Source organism: Branchiostoma floridae, chromosome 1 (genome assembly GCF_000003815.2).
Source record: "Branchiostoma floridae strain S238N-H82 chromosome 1, Bfl_VNyyK, whole genome shotgun sequence".
Taxonomy (NCBI): domain Eukaryota; kingdom Metazoa; phylum Chordata; class Leptocardii; order Amphioxiformes; family Branchiostomatidae; genus Branchiostoma; species Branchiostoma floridae.
In genome coordinates, this window is record NC_049979.1 from 14660993 (window position 1) to 14681294 (window position 20302).

General features: G+C 39.1%; 2 protein-coding genes across 2 annotated transcripts in view; one reads left to right on the forward strand and one right to left on the reverse strand.

Annotated features, from left to right (window-relative positions):
- LOC118409661 (exportin-5-like) overlaps positions 1–20302 on the reverse strand; it is a 54131-nt gene that overhangs the window by 20716 nt on the left and 13113 nt on the right. The window contains exons 20-22 of the mRNA XM_035810838.1: positions 15286–15351; positions 14993–15108; positions 14502–14602 (exon numbers count right to left, since the gene is read on the reverse strand). Coding sequence (XP_035666731.1) covers positions 14502–14602; positions 14993–15108; positions 15286–15351 — 283 coding nt within the window. The remainder of the gene's footprint in view (positions 1–14501; positions 14603–14992; positions 15109–15285; positions 15352–20302) is intronic.
- Positions 970–9822, forward strand: LOC118409803 (olfactory receptor 2H1-like). The gene is made up of 2 exons (XM_035811124.1): positions 970–3122; positions 9433–9822. Exon 1 carries the CDS (start codon positions 1813–1815, stop codon positions 2962–2964), a length of 1152 nt encoding a protein of 383 aa, XP_035667017.1. The 5' UTR covers positions 970–1812; the 3' UTR covers positions 2965–3122; positions 9433–9822.

Sequence of the window (20302 nt, forward strand, 5' to 3'; positions counted from 1 at the left end):
ATTTCTGTATCATAGATTCATATTTCCACAGAGGGCACATTGAGCCCATTACACTCCATGTATCATCTTCACATGGCAGATGTCTAGGGGCATAACAAACAGCTATCAAATGAGAGCTGCTTCAATGTGCATCTCCAGTCGGACATATCAGTACACAGTCCAAAAGAACCACTTAACCTGTCCATGGTGCTGAATCAACAGCTTATAAGTATAGTGTGATGCTTTTCAGTTGTATGGGAGGGAGCACCTTATATGGGCTACTAGACTGTGTTCTGTTTGTAGCTGTCTTATTTGCAATACCAAGGTTATTTTCAATAGCAAAGTGTAAAGTAGCTCAAAGGGGCTTCTTTGTACAGCCCTTTATGTCAAGCATATTCTTTCCGGTGATGTCACCTTTAAATAGCCTTCATCTAAAATAGAATGAAAAATAGACTTTTTGCACAAACAGGAGAAAGCAATTTGCATCATCTGGACTATTTAACTAGCAAGGCAATTTTATTCCCTTTTCACAATATAAATGTATATCCTTTCCGTGCTCTAAAACACTTGGGACATGGAAGACTTCATTGTCTATCCATTGACTGATTCCTTCTGGCACAAATAAGGGTAACTGTTGTGATAAGATTAGCAGCAGCTATCTTGGGAATAGGAGCAGAGGAGACTCCTTGTCAGCTACAATTATTTACACTTTGTTAATCTAGAAGTGTTTATAAATCCTGCCTCTTGCCTCTGAACATATTACTCCAACAGCAATCAATATAAGATATATAGCATCATATATCTTTAATATATCTTTAATATATTGCAGTAATAGATGCCAAACTGAATATCCCTTGAACATTATGCTGACGTCACTGTATCTTATATTAGAGTTCACATTTCCAAAAGGCAATATCGTATGCATACTCTATCCTTATTTGAGCAAATCCAATATCGCATTTCCCTCCCATGAGGATGTTATTTGCACGTTATTGCCTGTGCTGTACACATTAGAAGCGGTTCAAACAACCCTGGCCCTCTCCATTGATTTTCCCCAACTGTAATGACATGCCATCACTTTCCCAGAGCCGATGGCAATGGAATAATCAATGGGGTATGGAATGCTTTATGAAGGCCGCCCCAACTGGGAGGGAAGTTTGGGGTTAACACTGCACCTATTAGGGGCACTTGACTTGCCCACATCTTACAACACACCATACATATGCATATCCTTAGCATTGATAGTATAAACAGCCTTGATAATATCAACACTCTTCATCTTAAATTTTGAACAAGTTCCTTGTAAATAAATGACACTTAACTTTCAAAACAACACACGACCACAGATGCATATTTAATGCTGGAACATTTTTCTCCCGTGCATATCATGCCACTCGTGACAAACTGGAGTCTTGTGGAAAACGCTATGATGGAGTGCCCCATTGTCTGGTATAATATACCTGGGTATGTATCATTACAGCTGCTGCCCCCTTTGTGGGATGTGGCCTCTCCCGGGACAGGGTGACACGACTTGCCAGGCTACATTCAACCGAGCTTGATAAATGACACGTGGTTCGCGCTTCTGAATGGGATGACGTCACCAGAAGCTTCCGCCCACCACCGTTATTGAAGAAGCCAGTGAGTGAGTACAGAGGGAGACGGGGGCACTGCAACAGCCAATCAAACGGCAATGATTGGATAGGGTGAATATGAAAATCATTTCCTGCGGGTGAGGACTTTACACACCAGGCTATCTGCTCCCTGAAGCTGCTGCTGGTCGCGGCTCCACTAGTTTTCAACCAATACTCTGTATCGGACTGAAGCCAGCTTGCAATGGTCACGATGGAGGCCCAGCCTACATTGGAGCTTACCACAGACTTTCCAGAAAGTGAATTCATCTCCAATCATAGCAGTGAGAACGGGAGTATGCCCATAATATTTGGAACCTCACCTTTGGAACAGGCTTTGCAGGTTACTTATGTCACCTTGTCGTATCTTGCTACCCTAGGAGGAAACATCGGAGTTCTGGTGGTGATCCTGTCCTACAAGCGGCTCAGGAAGCCCAGGTATTATGTACACTGTAGTTTGGCCTGCTGTGACATTTTCATCACCACCGTCTGTATCCCCACGGTGATCGTCAACTTGCTGTACCGTGTGAACGATCTGGGGTGGGTGTGGTGCCAGGTGCACAGTGCCGTGTACATGACCATGTCGGCCTGCACATTGTTCAACCTGGCCATCATGGCCATGGATCGGTACTATGTAATCTGTTGGGCTCTAAACTACCACAACGTCGTCACAACATCCCGGGTGCTCTCTCTGATCACGGCTGCCTGGCTAACCTCCATCGTGTCCGTGGCTGTCTACCAAATCATGAGCAGGTTTGCTGACCCCCACCAGTACATGCCTGACCTGCTCCTCTGCACACCGCGGGTTACCACGACTTGGGTCAGCCTCAGGTACCAGCTGCCCATGCTCTGTGTTGCTTCTGCCTTGACAATCGCGTCTTTTGCTGTCATCATCTTCTCCTATGTGAAGGTCTACCAGCAAGCCAGCAGGCAGCACTCCCTCATCAAGAGCCAGAATGAGGGTGACGATGTGAAGTTCTTGGAGACCAAGGCCGTTAAAACCATCACTACTCATTCCATCATATTTCTCATCTTCTTCGTGTCCTGGTCCCTTCACGGAATAACCAAGCTGCTCCTCGAGAACTGGACTTTTCCCTCAGATGCACTCAAAGCTGCCAATCGCACCTTTCTGCTTGTTTTCCTGACTATTCCTTGTTATTCCAACCCTATAGTGTATGGCTTTTGCAACACAGAAATTCAGGAAGCTTTTCTGGACATGATCAAACGGATTCGAACAAAGGGAAATGATGTCTTCATTGGACAGGGCACCACCAATTCACATCGTCATGGACGCGCAAAAAGCTACAGTGATGACCACGATGAAAATCAAGGTTGCCAAGAGGCAGAACAGGTTTAAGAAGACAATATTGTGCTTAGTTCAATAAATATAGTGACAGCAGAATACAGAAAGACTGGAACATTTATAAGTACAGCAGACTTCCAGTTCAGGCTTTTTCAGGAATTTTTATAGAGAAGAAGAAAAAGTTTGTCATGCTTGCCCTCTGGGATTAACAAGTGAGTACATACAACCTTGTTTTGTCCAGATAATTTTTGATTGAATTGTATATACCCATTACCTAAAATTCTTGCCTGTGGCATTACTGAAGGAGTACAGCTTCAAGATAGCAAGCTACAGAGAACACTGAGATATTACACTGGGCTTCACATGTAACATTCTGCACATAATATATACCCCTGGCACTTAAGCAACAAAGAGAACAAAACAAAACATTTAACATACATCCACACACCCCAGTGTTACTACAAACCACCTTAAAGCTGGGGTGCAGGTGGTTATGTGACATGCATTTCTGTCAGTAATTACAAATCTATGGAGCCAATTGCCAAAATGTCATGTATGAATTGTTCTGTACACCATGACTTGGTTGTTAAGAGGTTCTGGATTGCCTGTCCATACTTTTTTGACAAAACTTTTCATGCAGAGAAATCTGTAAAGACGGGCAACCTTGATTTCTTATCTTGTTGTATTAATTCATTCTGACACAAAAAATAATTTACCTACACAGAAGAAGATGAGTTGGCAAGAACAGTGATCCAAAGCTCTGCCCCTGACTTCTTAGTATAGATATGAGAGACATAAATAAAATGTAAAGTACAAGTATGACTGTTTTGCAGCAATATGTATGCACCATTAAAGTTACCACAAGAAACTGAGTTTGTATATTCATGTAGATTTTTCTGTCATGAATGTTCCTATTTTAGTACATGTATAGAGAAAGTTTGACACAAAGCTTAGGGTACAAGATTTATTAAACACTTCTTTGGCCATATAACTGTATTTGAGGTCAGACACTACTGACAATAGCATATTTCACCTTTTGTGAATGGTCACATATTCACATCCATCACTTTAGTCTGGTATAACATACCATGACACTGCTGACATACTGATGGTTCTAATGTGCAATGAATTGTATATGCCGGGATACCCTTCACTAATGGCGTAACATGCTGAGAAGCAATTTGGTCAGGACAGGATTGAAAAATGTACAGCCACACATACTGGTAGTGAGGGATGTGGGGTGCCAGGAAATAAGATTCCATATGTAAACAACTCAAGCTGTTTATGATTTGACAGACATCCAAATACCTAGACTCTAGGCCAATTACTGAGGAACAGTTTGTTGAAATTATATGTAAGAAAATACATTTAGTAGTTATTTAGACATATAACATGATAAAACAAGATGCAACCTACATTTTTACAAGAGGCTTAAAAAATGGCAAGGTTAGATCTACATGTATTTAGTTGGACAAAATGATTTTGTCTTGAAATGCCCACTACAGTTTGGGCATCAAACTAAAGAAAAAAAAGTACAGTAGGCAAGTTACTGGGTTACTACCACATTAAGGCAAGGGCCCCTTATTGAATGTTATGCAATTCAGTGTAATCCCGGAAGCTTGCTGCATCAACGTTGTCATTAGGATGGAAATTGATTTCTAATAGGAAAATGGCCAATGGCGATCAGGACCATAAACAATCAATGATGCCATTTCAGGATATAATCACACTGCTGGGCATTCAGACATCTTCCAAGAAATGCTTGCAGATATTCCAAAGAGGCACTTGTCCAGACATCTTTTCCCATCAAGCGTACATCATAACTGAAGTTATAAGCCCCTTAACGATATTCACCTGGACACTTTAAACGGAGGGCTTTCCAAAAGTCAAGGTTTAAGCCGCTAGCCTCACATCTAGCAAACGTCCCATCTGTCTTCCATGACATGAAAGGCATTCACCACCACCGGAAAGTACCTAGGGGACAACTCAAACATGCAACAATCACACACTGGCTCTGATGAATCCTGGCCATTATTTCTTTGACTGCTGTTTGAAGCAAATGGTCAATATATTTAAGTCAATATACAACATAACATACATGCATGTAACATTACACATTATTGTTATTTGCTATGTATGATACATATGTATTAGCAGTCACATGAAAAATGTTGAAAATACACTTTTTCACTAGACTTTTTGTATGATTTTGAACAAAACAAAAAAGAAAATATACCACACAAGAGAATTTTGAAAAGAACTTTTTGAAACCATAACCACTTGGTACATCTAAACTAGTCTTCCATTTATGTGGTTCATCTTTTGATAACGGAATCTTGCATCACTGGAATATTGTATATGTGTGCCAATACTTTGCCATTCCAATCTCCATTCAGACAGCAAAGACGGCGGGAAGGCATTAAGTATAATTCTAGCTTATCATGCATTACCTTTGAAAAATCAACACACAGATTAGTTTGTTGCTTGCAGGGATCTCGTAATGGTCCCAACTCCCAACCATCTAATCCCATCTAATCAAAGTTATTGAACACAGCGATTATACCTATAACCATCCACTGTAATATTTTTCAAACATATGCATTACGAATACATAATCAATCTTTATGAGCAAAAATGTCAAGGCTTGAGCCGTCAAGTTCCACTGAAACTAATGGATGGCTGTGGATACGTTTTTTACATGAGCAGGTAGAGAAATCTAACATGTCCTTAAATATCTAAAAACTAACCTCCAGCATGGTAAGGTAGCCAGTTGGCATCAAAACTGTATTGATTATGGGGGTAGGCAGCAGGATGTAGGTTAAGCAAGAAAAGTTAAAAGATGTGGTGTATCTGAGATGTATTGTCTGAAACAGGCAGATGCTGTGTCACACATGCCTGTTATCTGTTTAATGCTAACAAATGCTTTGTTGCCATTTTACTTCGCCATATTCCCCGATATCTAATTATTGAACACCAACAACTGCATCAACAACATTGTAGTGAATCATTATACAATATACCAGTGGCAGGGAATAATAACAGCAAAAGTCACAATATACATGTAAATGAGTAGATAATAGCTGGTCTGTTGGCATTCTTGTGTAAGTTTCAAACAGTCCAACCCAGCTTAACCTTGACAGAGGACATCAATGTATCCACTCCATCACCTGTTTCATGCACGTGTACCCTTCAGGACTAAAAGCCCATCCTGCCCATGGCTCTTAAAGACATTTAAAAGGGTTACAGCTAAAGATGGCCCCACGTCTTTTCAAACTTGGCGTCTGGAAGCTTAACTTCTTAATGACACAGGATTGCTTCAGAGATGCCAGAATGGATGCAGAAGGGGCTTCTTGGCACACCGACTGTGGCTATTAACTTTCATTTAAAGATAAATCACCCCATTGACGTCATTGCATGCCTCCCCCATAAGATGGGCCTACCCATCCCTTTAAGCGTTACTAACTGCTTTCAAACTTGAGAGTAAAACGGTGTTAGCTGCATGGGAATGAGTCCTTTGGTTTTCACTTTTGATCCTGTTATACATCTATCAACACCTTCCCTCAAATCTTAACAACATCTTTAGGTAGTTTTCTGTCTGTACATTATTCAAACAGACTAGCACTGATATCAACATGATTCTTGCAATCTGAAATTACCTATTCCATGTGATGGTTTGAAAGCCGCTTAGAACCAGCCAGCACTTAAACTCCAAAAATGAGTCATGACTGTAACATGATAAGGAGGGGATAGAGAGCTTGGTATTGTGACAAAAATCTAATTAAGGAATCTATTGGGATCCAGCGTAATTGTATGGTCTTTTTGCCACCATAACAAGGTTAATACTGTCAATTTTGATCTAAGGAGCCAATCGTATGCCAATCAACAGGAAATGTGACAGAGTTTCCTGAATTTTCTCTATATATGGGATAATGAAAAAGCTCTAGACAGAAGATATTCATAATCAGTCTCTGTGCATTTATTGCAGTTTTAGTAGTATATCAATTCACAAATTAGTAGTATTTCAATTCACAAATCAAGAGGATTCTTCATTTGTTGCCACTTAATACTCCTTTACTACTGATACATTTATTAGCAGGGTTTTGTTGAGATACTCCATGAATCTAAAATTCTGAATTGCCAAAACTATGCTTTGTCTCAATTATTGAAAATACAAACATACACATGCATACTTTCAAACACATGCAAAACCAATGCAACAAAGAGCCAAATAAGCTATAACTACTCCTTGTTCAGCACCAAGGACAGTGTTATATAGCTATCTACCTTATTCTGTACACAAGGGTATCAGACAAGCATTTCACATTTAGCTGATGCATTATCAGTACCAAGGACAATTACTGTCTGAAGCCTGCATGTATACATAACCATCACAAGAGGTGCAAAGCAAAGTAAAAGGTAAAACCCTTGGGGCCTCTATGGGTTTGTGCCAGCAAGGTTATTGCCATATTTTGAGCATTGCATCATTGTTTCAACAGCTATCAACTAATGGAAACGTTCTACATGAGTTATGCACAATGAGTGGGTCATCAAGCGTATGTCTTTCAAATGCAAGAAGTATGTGACACCAACCGGAGCTGCATACTTGTATTTTAACTTCCTTCCCTTCTATAATAAAAGGAAACATAGAAACATGAAATGATGTATGACTCTACACAAGGACCAGGAAGGGCAATGGTTGTCAGGTTGCTTGTGACAGAATCAAAAACAAGTCAAGTAGAGGTATGAAACTTAACAGCTGGATGAATTGTTCGAGAAAATAATTCCACCTATTGAGGGCCAACCCTGACCTTCCCAGTCAGCACTAGCTTTCCAGTGCTTTGGAATGGAGCTGGTGAAAAACATTGTTTTCCAACCAGTACTCATTTGTTAAAGACCAATGTGAGAAGTGGAGACATAGACAACAGAGAGACTTCCCACCATAGTTCTTGAGATATCAAAAGAGTGCAGACAATTTCCTTCCATCCTATCAGAATGCTGCCATTTGTTACACCAAGACCCCCGGGGCATTTTCTCCAGAATGAACACATGAAAATGGTCCAACTGTGTGTACATAATATATAAGGACTTTTAGGACTTTTCTGGATTTTTTCCGAAGTACAGTTTCACCCCTTAGATGCATCCTTGTATCTATTTATACCTATCACAGTTTTCATTGCTGTTACAAGGACCTTGGGAACCATGTTTTTTTCAATGATATTCCAGGAAGAAGCCAATATAAATGCAATATAGATCAAAGATACCATTGCATGCACAGATACAATACAGGAGGGATGGCAGGAGATATGAAAATCCTTTTCATGATGCCAAATAAAAGGACTGACATGGATGTCAAGATTTTCTTTGGCTTTCCTTAAAAGAACATCACATGATGTATGTTGGCTTTCATATCTACCAACTCCTGGCATCTGTCCCATCTGCAGCTGGTTTACCACAAGCCTGGTTTCTGAACCAAACCCCAGAGGCCACTTTGGGTAGTCCAACATTCTGTAATCACACGCTAGATGCTTTGGGTTTTTCTTCTTAATTTTGAGGTACATTGATGTGGGTTTTAATAAGGATAAAAGATAAAAGGTATGAAGCAAGCACCATTCCCAATGCATGGCCTGAATGTAAAAAAAACAACGTTTAACTCATAACTCCTTCTTAGATTAAAAAAATGGACATTGGAATTAAATATACACTAACACAACAAACAGTGTCACAAAAAAAGCTTTAGACAACAAACAATTTGTTGTCCAATAGAGACAGTCACCCTTTTTGTACCTTCTGTACTGCAGCTCAGAGCACATAAAACCAGACTTGTTCCAATACACTGTTCCCAAGTGAGCACAACGCACAGTAATCCTAGTCTCCCAGGGAAGGGATAATAAACATCATAAACGATGATGGATGTACCAGAGTTGCAACATCTTTTAGATCTACTAATAGATTCTTGAACCCAATATAGTCTCTTAATCACAAATTCCAGAGCAGATGCCAACAGTGGGTAAATTAATTACCTTGGCTGGCATTTTCTGGGTCCAAGGCAATGAAGCGCTTTTTGATGTGATCTTTGATACCCCAGCTGACTGAGCATAAGAAAGAGTTTGCATTTCTAAGCGAGTGAGAAGCTTTCTATACACCTGCTCCATGCACAACTGGGTTGCTACTGTAACTCATTCAGCAGAAGACAGGATGAATTGAAGCAATATATTCTCTGACTGAGTACTTTGGTTAGTGGTCATGCTTTTAGGTTTTGAGTTTAACAGCTTGGCATGTTGGCTGAAATGGTTGCAGTCCTTAGTAACATTACAGAATGTTACATGCTGAGATCAACCATTTAATGTTCTTTTGTACCCATGAAAATAAAAAAAAATATATAGAACATATATGCATACACAGTATATGCCTGTCTGTAATAATGGAAGAAAAGCTCCCAGCAATTCACAGCTAGATTCCAATTTTCTGTGTGCCATATTCATATTTATTTAATGTTATTTCCTGTCTTTTCATGTATTACAGGGATGTAGATAACACCTGAATGGCAAAGATGACCCGTACCCAACCCTACACTTGGATGTACTTTAACAGAGTACAGGCTGCAGTCCTGTATGAAGACATGTAGGTCATCATAGGGCTATGATCAAGGTCAAGTTAAGTTAGAGGCCATGGGTCATTTTTGATGGCCATATTAGCAGCCTGGTTCATTGGGTATACTGCCCTCCAGGTAATAAAGAAATATTCATTTTGTTGCATGAACAGAATGGCAAAACGGATTTTCAAGTATGACAAGAACTTTGCATTGGCCCAGGTTTATTGCCTGGCTACAAGTTATGCAATACTATTCCTCAAAGAGTAAACTTCAGAGTGATGATATCAAGCTTGCATACTGTACAACTATACATAATAAAAGATGGTAACATTTACCTTATAAAGCAGATTACTGTGTATCCCTTCAAATACTGTATTGTTGCTAAGGTCTCCATCCACTGATTGAAGTTCACACTTTCTAAGCTAAAGCTTGAACTTATAATACCAACTAGTCCTGATTTCTTTAACCATAACACAATCATAACGAAACACACAAATATGGAAATGAATGTCCATTCTACACAGACAGGGGTATCAGATAATCCAAAGTTACGGTGTACTATCTAGATTGCTACAATACTGAATGTTAGAATCATAACAACATTTTCTTGTTTAAGCTTCATGGTGCAAATCGTGCATCAACTATAAAAAATCAACTCGAACTGAACGGAAAATTCCTAAAATTGCTACTGTTATTTATCATTAGTCAAAGCACAACAGTTTTTTGACAACTGACACTGGTGCAATTATATGATGTTGAAGTCATAAATTTACATCCGTTAGGGAACCTGCCTCTAGAAGATAAAATTGGGAATATTGTGACTTGGATGAGTCAAACTGTGACACCAAATGTTAATAGCGCTCTCTCACAGGAAATTATTAAAACCCAAGCCTCCTGTAAAACACAAACAACAATATCCTCCCACAACCACCCCCCTCCTGAGAGATTAAATCCTCCCTGTGGCTTCCTGTCATCAATATTTGATATTCTTGATATTGCACCTGCATAAAGCACAAAGTGGCAGAGAGTGGATTTAGACTGGACATGGTAGGACCAGACCGAACTGGATAAATTGCGCCACTACGACTGTGAGGAGACTTGATTGGGCAATAAAAGTTTCATTTGTTACATGAATTAGACTGGACTGGACCGGATTGAACTGGATGTTCCCAGGTTGACAAACATTCGCAGGGCCTATAGGCCAATTTTATCGACCCCTACATGCCACCTCATCAACCAATCAGCCACAAATTCATTGATTTCTATATGAATCTCATTGTCACCACCACAGTTTATTCATTTCAACAGAAGTGACATGAGTATTAAGTGGTTTGCATGCCTAATCCTAAAGTTCCCAGTTTCTAGGGGTTAGCCACTTCAAATGATGCAGCAGTTGACAAAGCTTTAAATAAAGAATAATTTGATAAATATAATAATCCTTACGACCAGAAACTGATCATGAAGTCTATATTATTCCATCTCCGCAACAAAATGCCTGATAAAAGTGGCTATGCATCTAATACATCGAAAACAATGCAACAAGCTTCACATGACTAGGAATCAGCTTTCTACGATGTAAAACATCATAAGTACCAGTTCTATAATACTGGGGTACAAACATGGTAAGGCTAGTCGAGTTCATTATCAGAGACATTATCAGAGAATTATCTACAACATACAAAAAAAAATATTCATTGATTGGGTCTATATCTCTCTATGTTGTAACTGTGATCCTCATTGGTATATCAGACTATATCTTGTCCTGATGAATATTAAATGTTCTGCCAATAATTGATGTTGGGTCCTACCCCATATCTTCAATAATCAAGTAATCTACCATGGAAATTGCAGTGGAAACTTAATTTGTCTTACCATGAAAACATTTCTATATACAAGTGGTACAAATTTCACAAACGTCAAATGGTCTCGAGGCAAGAGTACCTGTTTTCAGGTTATTATCTTTTTCCTGGAAATCTGGGACAAAAGCACTGGTCTGTACTGTTTTAAGGTTGGAAGCGTTGGAACAAATTGATTTCTGCAAAGCATTTGTCATCAAAATGACCACATTTCTGCAAATACATTTCCCAATACTCCCTCTGATTAATGACTCCAGCAAGTGTGGGAATACAAGCCGTGTGACGCCTAATAGATCACAATACAACAGCTTCAGCTTGGTGATCTGGCAAGCCTTACAGGAATGGATCATTCCTACCTGACCACCTTTATGTTGAGTGAACAGCATTTCTGACTGAATTCCTGCAAATGAGTTCTTTAGAACAATATGGAGGCGTGACAAAGCCAATTTGAATGAATGAATGTATTAAGGAAGGAAGGAATTAAGGAAGGATGGAAGGAAGGAAGAATGAATAATGAAGAACTGAAAAATGAATGAACAAATAATGACTGAACATATTAGGAAGAATGTAGTCTCTACCAGACTCCGGGTCGCTGGAAAACCAAAGAAAAAAAACGCAGGTCGCGTACTGTTCCCTGGTCAGCTTACTCCTTTATTTGTTCCATTTCTTCGGTTTTCCAGCAATCCGGAGTCTGGTAGAGACTAGGAAGAATAAACTTCAGAATGAGTGAATAATGAATGAATTCATTATCCCTTCCTGACATACTGTAAAGACATTACGTTCCCAGGGATTTAATTTCGAGGAAGCAGGAAAAGGGACATTTCGCGGTGGTTTTAATTTCACGGTAGCACCATGCACTGTAGTCGTCTCTTATTGCCATGAAAAACATTAAACCACCGCGAAAGTTTCTGCATTTACAGTATAGTGTCACTTTTTGCTGACAACAGGATCTGCATGTCTAAAACCCCAAAATCGTGTCCATAACACACGATATCAAAACCTTAATTTCTTCTGCAGTACCACAGACAGCAGCTAAGGGACTCATAATCTAATGATTTCTTCCTTTTACAAACAACTATCAACTATCACACTTATCAAGATCCAGTTATGTGGTCCACAACCAGACACACAAATGGACACAGCCAAAGCCTTAACCAGTGATAAACAAGAGTTAACTTTGGAGACTTCATAACTCCATGCAATATTTTAAGCCTTTGTAGAATTAATGTTTTATCTTGGTCTCATGGATGATACAAATAAGGCTACAAATAGCATAACTATTTTGAATGAAGGTCTTTTCTACCAAAGTATATGTATGGTATACGTGAATGTAACTTTGCTTGGAAGAAAGCGAATGACTTTAAATACAAAATCTCTTTATATTTGAACAAAATTAAACACTCACTTCTTCCACCTCATCATGAGGATGACTAATGATGATGATGATGATGATACACTCTAATCACAGGATTCAAACAGGACTGTAATAAGGCAAGCTTCAATAACAAGGCTATAAACTGACTACCACCAAATCAATATTTCCTGCAAAGCTCTATGAGTTATGAACCCATAGTGTTGCCATAACAAGTTCCACATTTGTCACATTACCCCATTATCCTTATCACCAAGGACACAGGCCGATCCAGGAGGCAGTAATGAGCAATATGTCAACTTTAAGCACTCCGTATTATTCTGTGACTGAGTTATTATTCTGAAATTACATATGTAAGGAGATCTGCCTGGTACTACACAGCGACTGATGAACAATATGCCGAAACACCAGAATCTTATAGCACCATCTACGTTCCTTAACTACATGTACAAGACATGCTTTAAACTGTTGAATATTTCATTTTGTAACGTGAGAGTTCGACACATCAATGGTCTGCCAAGCTGAATGGTACCTCATCACATCTGGTTTCCTATTATTGCTAATAAGAGTGTTAACAAACATATTTACAGATTAGGAATTTTGTTATCTATTGATTTTTCAGCTAGCCTGGGTACCATCCTCCATTAAAATGTCCTTCTGTTGAAGGTTTAAGATACAAAATACATACCAGCATGCAAGTATACTGAACCCAAGCAAATGAATAGACATCTACTTGCTTTGGAAATAGATGGAAATCCAAATCTTCCAAACAATAAACCAAGTATGTTTAGATAAGAGACATTGAAAAAGGGGCAATCAAGCTACTGCTGAGCTGCTACACTGGCAAGTTGCTGGGATCATCAACGTTAATGATGATATATGTATACATACAATCCTCTGAAGCTTTAGTGGTAGGCCTCCTGTCTCGAGGGAAGTATGATACTAGTTGTGACAAATGGCTGTTCCAAAGAAAGCCTGTTATCGATGAGCTGACAGAGTGTATCTGTAAGATGGCCTACATTCGTGGGCTGAAATGTGAGCAGCTTGCACCTTAAGATAAGACACCAAGGTCCATATGTAAAGCATACTCTTCTAAGCAGTTCTGTGGAGGGACTGGCAAAGTTTGAGAAGAAATCATGGCCAAAGATCTAACACAGTGCAGGAACTTACTGCCACGTACAAGCACAGAGGAGGGAATTCAAGTTCTAGTTTATGTACATTTTACTTTTCACCACAGGAAATTGCTATAACACAAAAGCAGCTGAAGAAAACCACATAAATGGTAGACAGAGTTAGTACATTCTCCTGTCACTGGTGAATTATAACATAAACAGGAAATCAGGTCCACAATGTCTTGAAACAATACATACTCTAGCTGTCCACTGCTTAATACTGTCTGGGGCTCAATCTGTGGTGCACTGTTTCGTACAGTTCAATCTGCACACTACTGGTAGAGGTTACACTCTTTCAGTACTTTGGAGGGGACAGTGTGAGCAGCAGGCTCATGCTTAGAGGAATTACGTCATGTGCAACTTAAAGAACCAACAGTCTCAAAAAAGAGAAATGGTATGCTTCAGCATGACTTGATCAAAAACTGCAAGGCCACAGCTGATTCTACTACTGTCATGTTGAGGGCATTGAGACTTGGCAAAAATGGCAAAAAACATACCTGATGCTTGCAACTAAAATTATCAATTGCGAGTTCTCAAAGCTCCTTGGGTGCTGTGAGAAGTGGTTAGCTCCTAATGCAACACCAACAAACAAGACTCACCAAGAACACATAGCCTCTCTCCTTCCTGCAGGTCGTAGGCCTTGGTGAAGTCAGCATGAATCTTACTGCGGACGGCAGGCAGCCAGATGCCATTCAGGGTCCTGAAAACATTGAAACATGTGAGATATCTTTCTTTGATTTACCAGTAACCAAGGGGTACATTTGACCCAAAAATGGGAGCAAACAGGCCAAAGTCGGGATCAATTGTGAGCAAATATACCAGTAAATACATGAAGAAGACATTCGATTTGTTGTTTCCATGACTTAACGTTATATCTAACTCTACTGATAGAATCTTGATAAAGAAAGTCAATAAAGAGTAGACAGAAATGTCATAGGGATACTTCACAGATATGTTAAAGGGATGGTCCAAGACCTAACATTTTGAAAATACAGAGTTTTAAGCTAAACAAACTTGCATACTATGATGAGCATGCACAGTTAATGGTATGAACAGAATACAACTTGAGCTGCCTAAAGTTGTGTCCTACCTGGAGAGGACAAGAAGGTTCTCCAGTAAGGGGATGATGTGTGCTGTGGATGGGTTTCTGTACACCACTGCACCATCACCACTCTGTCCCAGTACAAATCCTCCTCTCATGGCCTCCTGTACACAACATATACAACACAGTATGGTGGTAACTTACTACCTTTACAGCAGGGAACATAAAGTTATGTAGAATGTTATTGCAACTGAACAACAGCCGTCCAGCTGGAAAACATTTTAACATGTTGGTTTCAATGCTTCTGTTGGAAAATAAAAAACAAAACTCTTTGACCTTACCTCTTTGTCTTGAGGCCATTTACACCTCTTGACCAATCCCAACATCATGTTGATACAGTACAGCACCTACAGAATTGGCAAAATACACAAAAATTAAGATTGTTCTTTTTTTCAAAAATTCTTTTACAGGTCACCAATCAGTATATCATTAGTATCATATACTGAAGCACTTGGTACTGATCCAAGGGCTGCCTGACCCAATTTACAAAGCCTATATACTGTAAATGCATTTAAGTTCGCGGGGATTTAATTTCGCGGTAGCGGGAAAAGGGACTTTTCGCAGTGGTTCTGATTTCGCGGTAACACCATAGACTGCAGTCTAATACCATGATAGAAAAATGTTCGCGGTGGTTTTAAGTTCGCGGTGAAGTGGTCACCGGGAAAACCGCGAACATTAATCCACCGCGAACATTTCTGCATTTACAGTAGCTTATTAGGGCAGTTAACCAGTGATCTGCACCTGGGAAGTATACATAATACTAATGTGCATATATATATATATATATAAACAATGATGTAATAAGAGTGTTACAGATTGTACCAAGAATCTAGAACCAACACTAAAAAAAAAGAAGAACCAAGAGACACAGTCCTATCACATAACCACAAAGAAATTAGCAATTACCTATCAAACAATGGTGAAGAGTCCTCAACGAAAATCCTGGGTCCAGATTTTAACATCTGTTTCGAAATTAGAATATCATAACTCTGTCCATGTCCAAGGTTGAGCAACTTCTCCAAACTGTATTGCACAGACCCAACTATACTTGCTGTGTACAAAGGTGGCAGCAGTGAGATATGCATATGAATGCCTTAAGTATAAGTGACTTTCTACTGATCTCCAGACTTCTTATCTCATGAAAAAATGCAGGCAGGAAAGACATAATAATCTTCTTTATGGTACTCCATAGGCCAAGGTTGTACTTCCTTAGGTGTCAAGGAGTGAACAGGATTGTGTTAGGTGCAATTTAAAGGCAAAGACGACCTTTCAGATGGCCTTGGGATGGCAATTTCATTTGATCAAACACCAACTTAAACAGAAAAGTTCGAAAAGGGTACTGACAACAGCATTTTCCATACATTGTTGAGCACAAACGACCTTCTGTAAGTGTTAACAACCTTAGAAGAATCCCAGGATTACCCAAATGTATCTTCTTCAGAAACAAGACTGGCCAAGAAAGTCATCATGACCTTCTTTATGGTCCTGTGTACGTGCAGGTTGTATCTTCTCTAAGGTCAGCGGGTGAGTGGGCTCGTAATGATCATAACCTATAGTAAACATATGAGGAACGTACAGGCTGTACTTAAGGATGACTATTCCATAAAATTAGTCACCATCACTTTGAATGGTCTCTAAAAGTGCGCCTATTTTGTCTTTTGAGACATGAGTATCACACACAATACTTAACATGACCTCCTGCAAATATGTAGCTTCGAAGCCAACAAGGAGCATACAAGTAGCATCTAGGGATGGCAACAATCAGACACTAAATGTCTTTAATGTTTCTATCAATATATCCTTCTGGTCAATGTATTACATACCATGAGCCCATCCTTGACATTCATACAATGTCATGTAGAAGGGTGATCAGGCCAACAAATAGTGCCAATGACCTTCAGCAAGTGTCAATGACCTTCCACAAATCTGTAGGTCTTCTTATCTTTAAAAACAAATGTAGGAAGGACGGAAAGATATCCTGGCTCTCTTTATGGTTATGGTGTGTGGTGGTTTTAGCATCTCAAATGTGCATGGCACAACCATAACAGGCTACCAGGAACATATAACCTTAATCCACCGAAACAGTTTCTGCAATTTAAGTACATCAGTGGGACTATAAAATTTTGAGTGACATCCATCACTCTTCTTCAGCTTCACTAGAATGGACTGGCAAAACAATTCCATACAAGACTATTGTTTACCTTGATGTCTATCCTTCAGAAACATATCTGATTTAGTTTCAAAACATTTTTGGAAGCCAGGACACATTGAACAGCTCTTCCAAAGAGGCATTAGACAAACTGCCACAAAGTGACATACTGCTGTGTAGTGTGGAAAAAAGTTGAGGAAGAGGATGTACGGAGTAATATCAAATGCTATACTCAAATATTCAAAAATCAAAAGTTTACAGCATTTTCCAATTCACACATCAAGGTTAAGGACCACTGCATGCACAAGGAATTTGCATGACAAATTAGATAATTATGTAAGTTCAAATGTTTGAGTCTAAACTAACCCAGTAAACAGTACAATGGAACCCCCCTCCCCAAAAGTGGTGACATGATGGATCATCAGGATAAAATGTTAGACAGAATGAAGCTTCAGTTAGCTTATCAGACCTAATGAGGAGCCTTTCTTACTACATGTACCTCTAGCTCTGTTTTCATATCTCTACCTCTCACACACACAAATACTCTATATCCATAGAGTCTTGTTTGATGCTCCCTAAGAGTGAGAATGATTTTCCTAATAAGGCCACACCAATTTAATTTGTTGGTTCATGGATTTTTAAAAAACTGGGGAAAAAAAGCTTAACTGGAAAAACGAAAATGAAAAAAAAAAGCCAGCCCTGTGGACCAGGTTTGTGCCTTGGTGCACTCGGTTTTATGGAGTGAATACAGTCATATTTAAGTTTCCTCCCTACCCACTACTTCTATGATGTCCGCTTGCTATCATATCTTTATCTTTTAAAAATTTGTGAACCAACAAATCAAATCGGTATGGCCTAAGAGATGAAGGAGCAGGTGATTCAAGACCATGCTGAACATGACTGAAACAGAAAGTGTCAATGACCTTCAAGAGTCAATCATTATGGCTTCCTAGATATTGCCAGGGCTTATGTTCTAGAAACAACGGTAGGAAAGTCATCATGGCCTGCATTATGGTTCTACATTACATACCATCTCAACTGTCATCTACAAGTGACCAGGATTGTGTGCCACACAACTTATAGGTGACAAAAAATTTGGAAGGGACAGTTCTGACAAAATCTAAATTTCCAACCAAAGTACTTCATTTTTCTTTTCCATATGTTCTTTTAAATTACATTTTTTAACATCATGTTGATTGGTATTAAAATTGGCCGCAAATTGTGTTTATGTATAGAAAAAAGATATCTTACAAGGTAACATACTTTTTTATTCTAATTCTTCTTATCATCAATATGAAAAACATCAAATTTGCCCAATATGCTGCCAAAAAATAAGCCCATGACAGTAGACTAACAAAATCAACATGCCAATAGGTATTCTGTTCTGTGATGCCTAATATCACTTTTCTATAGAACAAGACATTAGTGCTATGACCTAGTTTAGGAGCGATCCCAAAAGCTCAGGTGATAGATCTCCTCATTTCAAAAGGGTCAGGAAAGAAGAATAACATCTCCTCAGGTAAATGTAGACTATGCAGAATTGATTTCTTTTGTGCAGGTGAGATAACTTTCTGTTTTAGTGTATAAGAATAATTGATTTGCAAAACCAAACCTAAGGAACAATCTTATGCTACAGCCTAGAGCCCACAAAATATATGTCTTCATATTGTCAGTGAAGTATCAAACAGCAGAGATGGTTGCCATATTGTTGGAGGATGCTGTTTTGTGGGCCATTGAACCTTATAAAATGCATTACATTTGAACATCCCTTTGAAACATTTCTTAAGGTATAGCCTCGCAATAAGACATAATTTGCATACCCCTGCAAAGTCTATTTCTAAGGCAAACAATTTACATGGGACCAGCACAACTAGCAATCAGCTTTTGTCCATGGGAACAGCATGGTTGAGTACCAGGCCGATCGTTGTAATATTGGCAAAGTTTCCCATTCCTCTAATACGATTCCAGGGTAATTGTCCATGGCCTGGCATACAGCCAGACAATATTATTCTTCCAGTCCCCTCTATTTTCCACAAGACTTCCTCAAAATAATGAGAGGTGGTATGCAGAATTGTCCATACTGCAAATTCTGATTCCCTGTGAAATAAAACCAAACATTCAAATTTTGTGCGAGATTTAAGATTAATCCAGATCTCTTTTCTGCATGTTAGTGACCATCCTTAAAGGCAACATTAAGCCAACCAGCCCACATCTACATGTAGGGGAGCCTAGAACCAGTGTTACAGAGTACATAAAGTTGTCTCCAGCCACATTGCATCATCAGCCATTAGTATAGAAGCATAGTGCTTACTTCCTCAGGTATCCTTTTCCCTGTGTACCATCAGTGTTATGGGTTCTGATATTTACAACATAGCCATCGTGTAAAAGAAATTCCTAAGGCTACACCAATTCATTCCCTTGCTATTGTAACATGTCTAAGTGAAAGTAAAGCTAGAATACATTGTGAAAACAAACTAATCATGAGGCCCTTGAGGGAAAACTTGAATCTGACTCTATCTACTCCCTGAAACTGTGTTGACCAGGACACGGGCTTTTACTTTAAAAGTCTTGTCATGCATATCTTCCAGTCCAGCATTGTGCTTTTGAATCCTTTGGTGTTTTTAACCTACAATTTGGCTGTTTTTTATCATAGGCAGACAACAAAATGCAGCCTAAAATCAAACAACTGGTTTAATAGAACTACATATAATCTGTGCTTCAAGCAGATCAACAGGATTGTATTGATAAACACTTGGGTAAACCCCATGATGGGATGACATCAGGGCAATCCCATCTGACACTGTCTGCAATCAATACAACAGATGAAGCTTGGAGGTCCTAAAATAGCATAAGCTGAAGTGAAATTGACCGGTGTATTGGTAAATCCATGGCTAGCCGACTTGATATGCATCAGCAATATACCGAGTAAGGAAAGGAGGACAGGCAATGTTAGATAAGAGGTTGGGTGGATAAATTATTCTGTAGTATTGATCTTTGGGCTGCAGATGACCTGAACATGCATGGAAAACCTAGGCTGGGGCGTCCTTTACCTTTGACGCACAATCTACCTCATAATATTTCTACATGATATAAATACATTATTTTAGAATTTGCAGAAAAGATGTTGTATCAATGTAAGATATAATGAG

What these genes read in the sequence shown, in the direction of transcription:
- LOC118409803 (XM_035811124.1), top strand. Translation starts at nt 1,813, where the DNA reads ATGGTCACGATGGAGGCCCAGCCTACATTGGAGCTTACCACAGACTTT.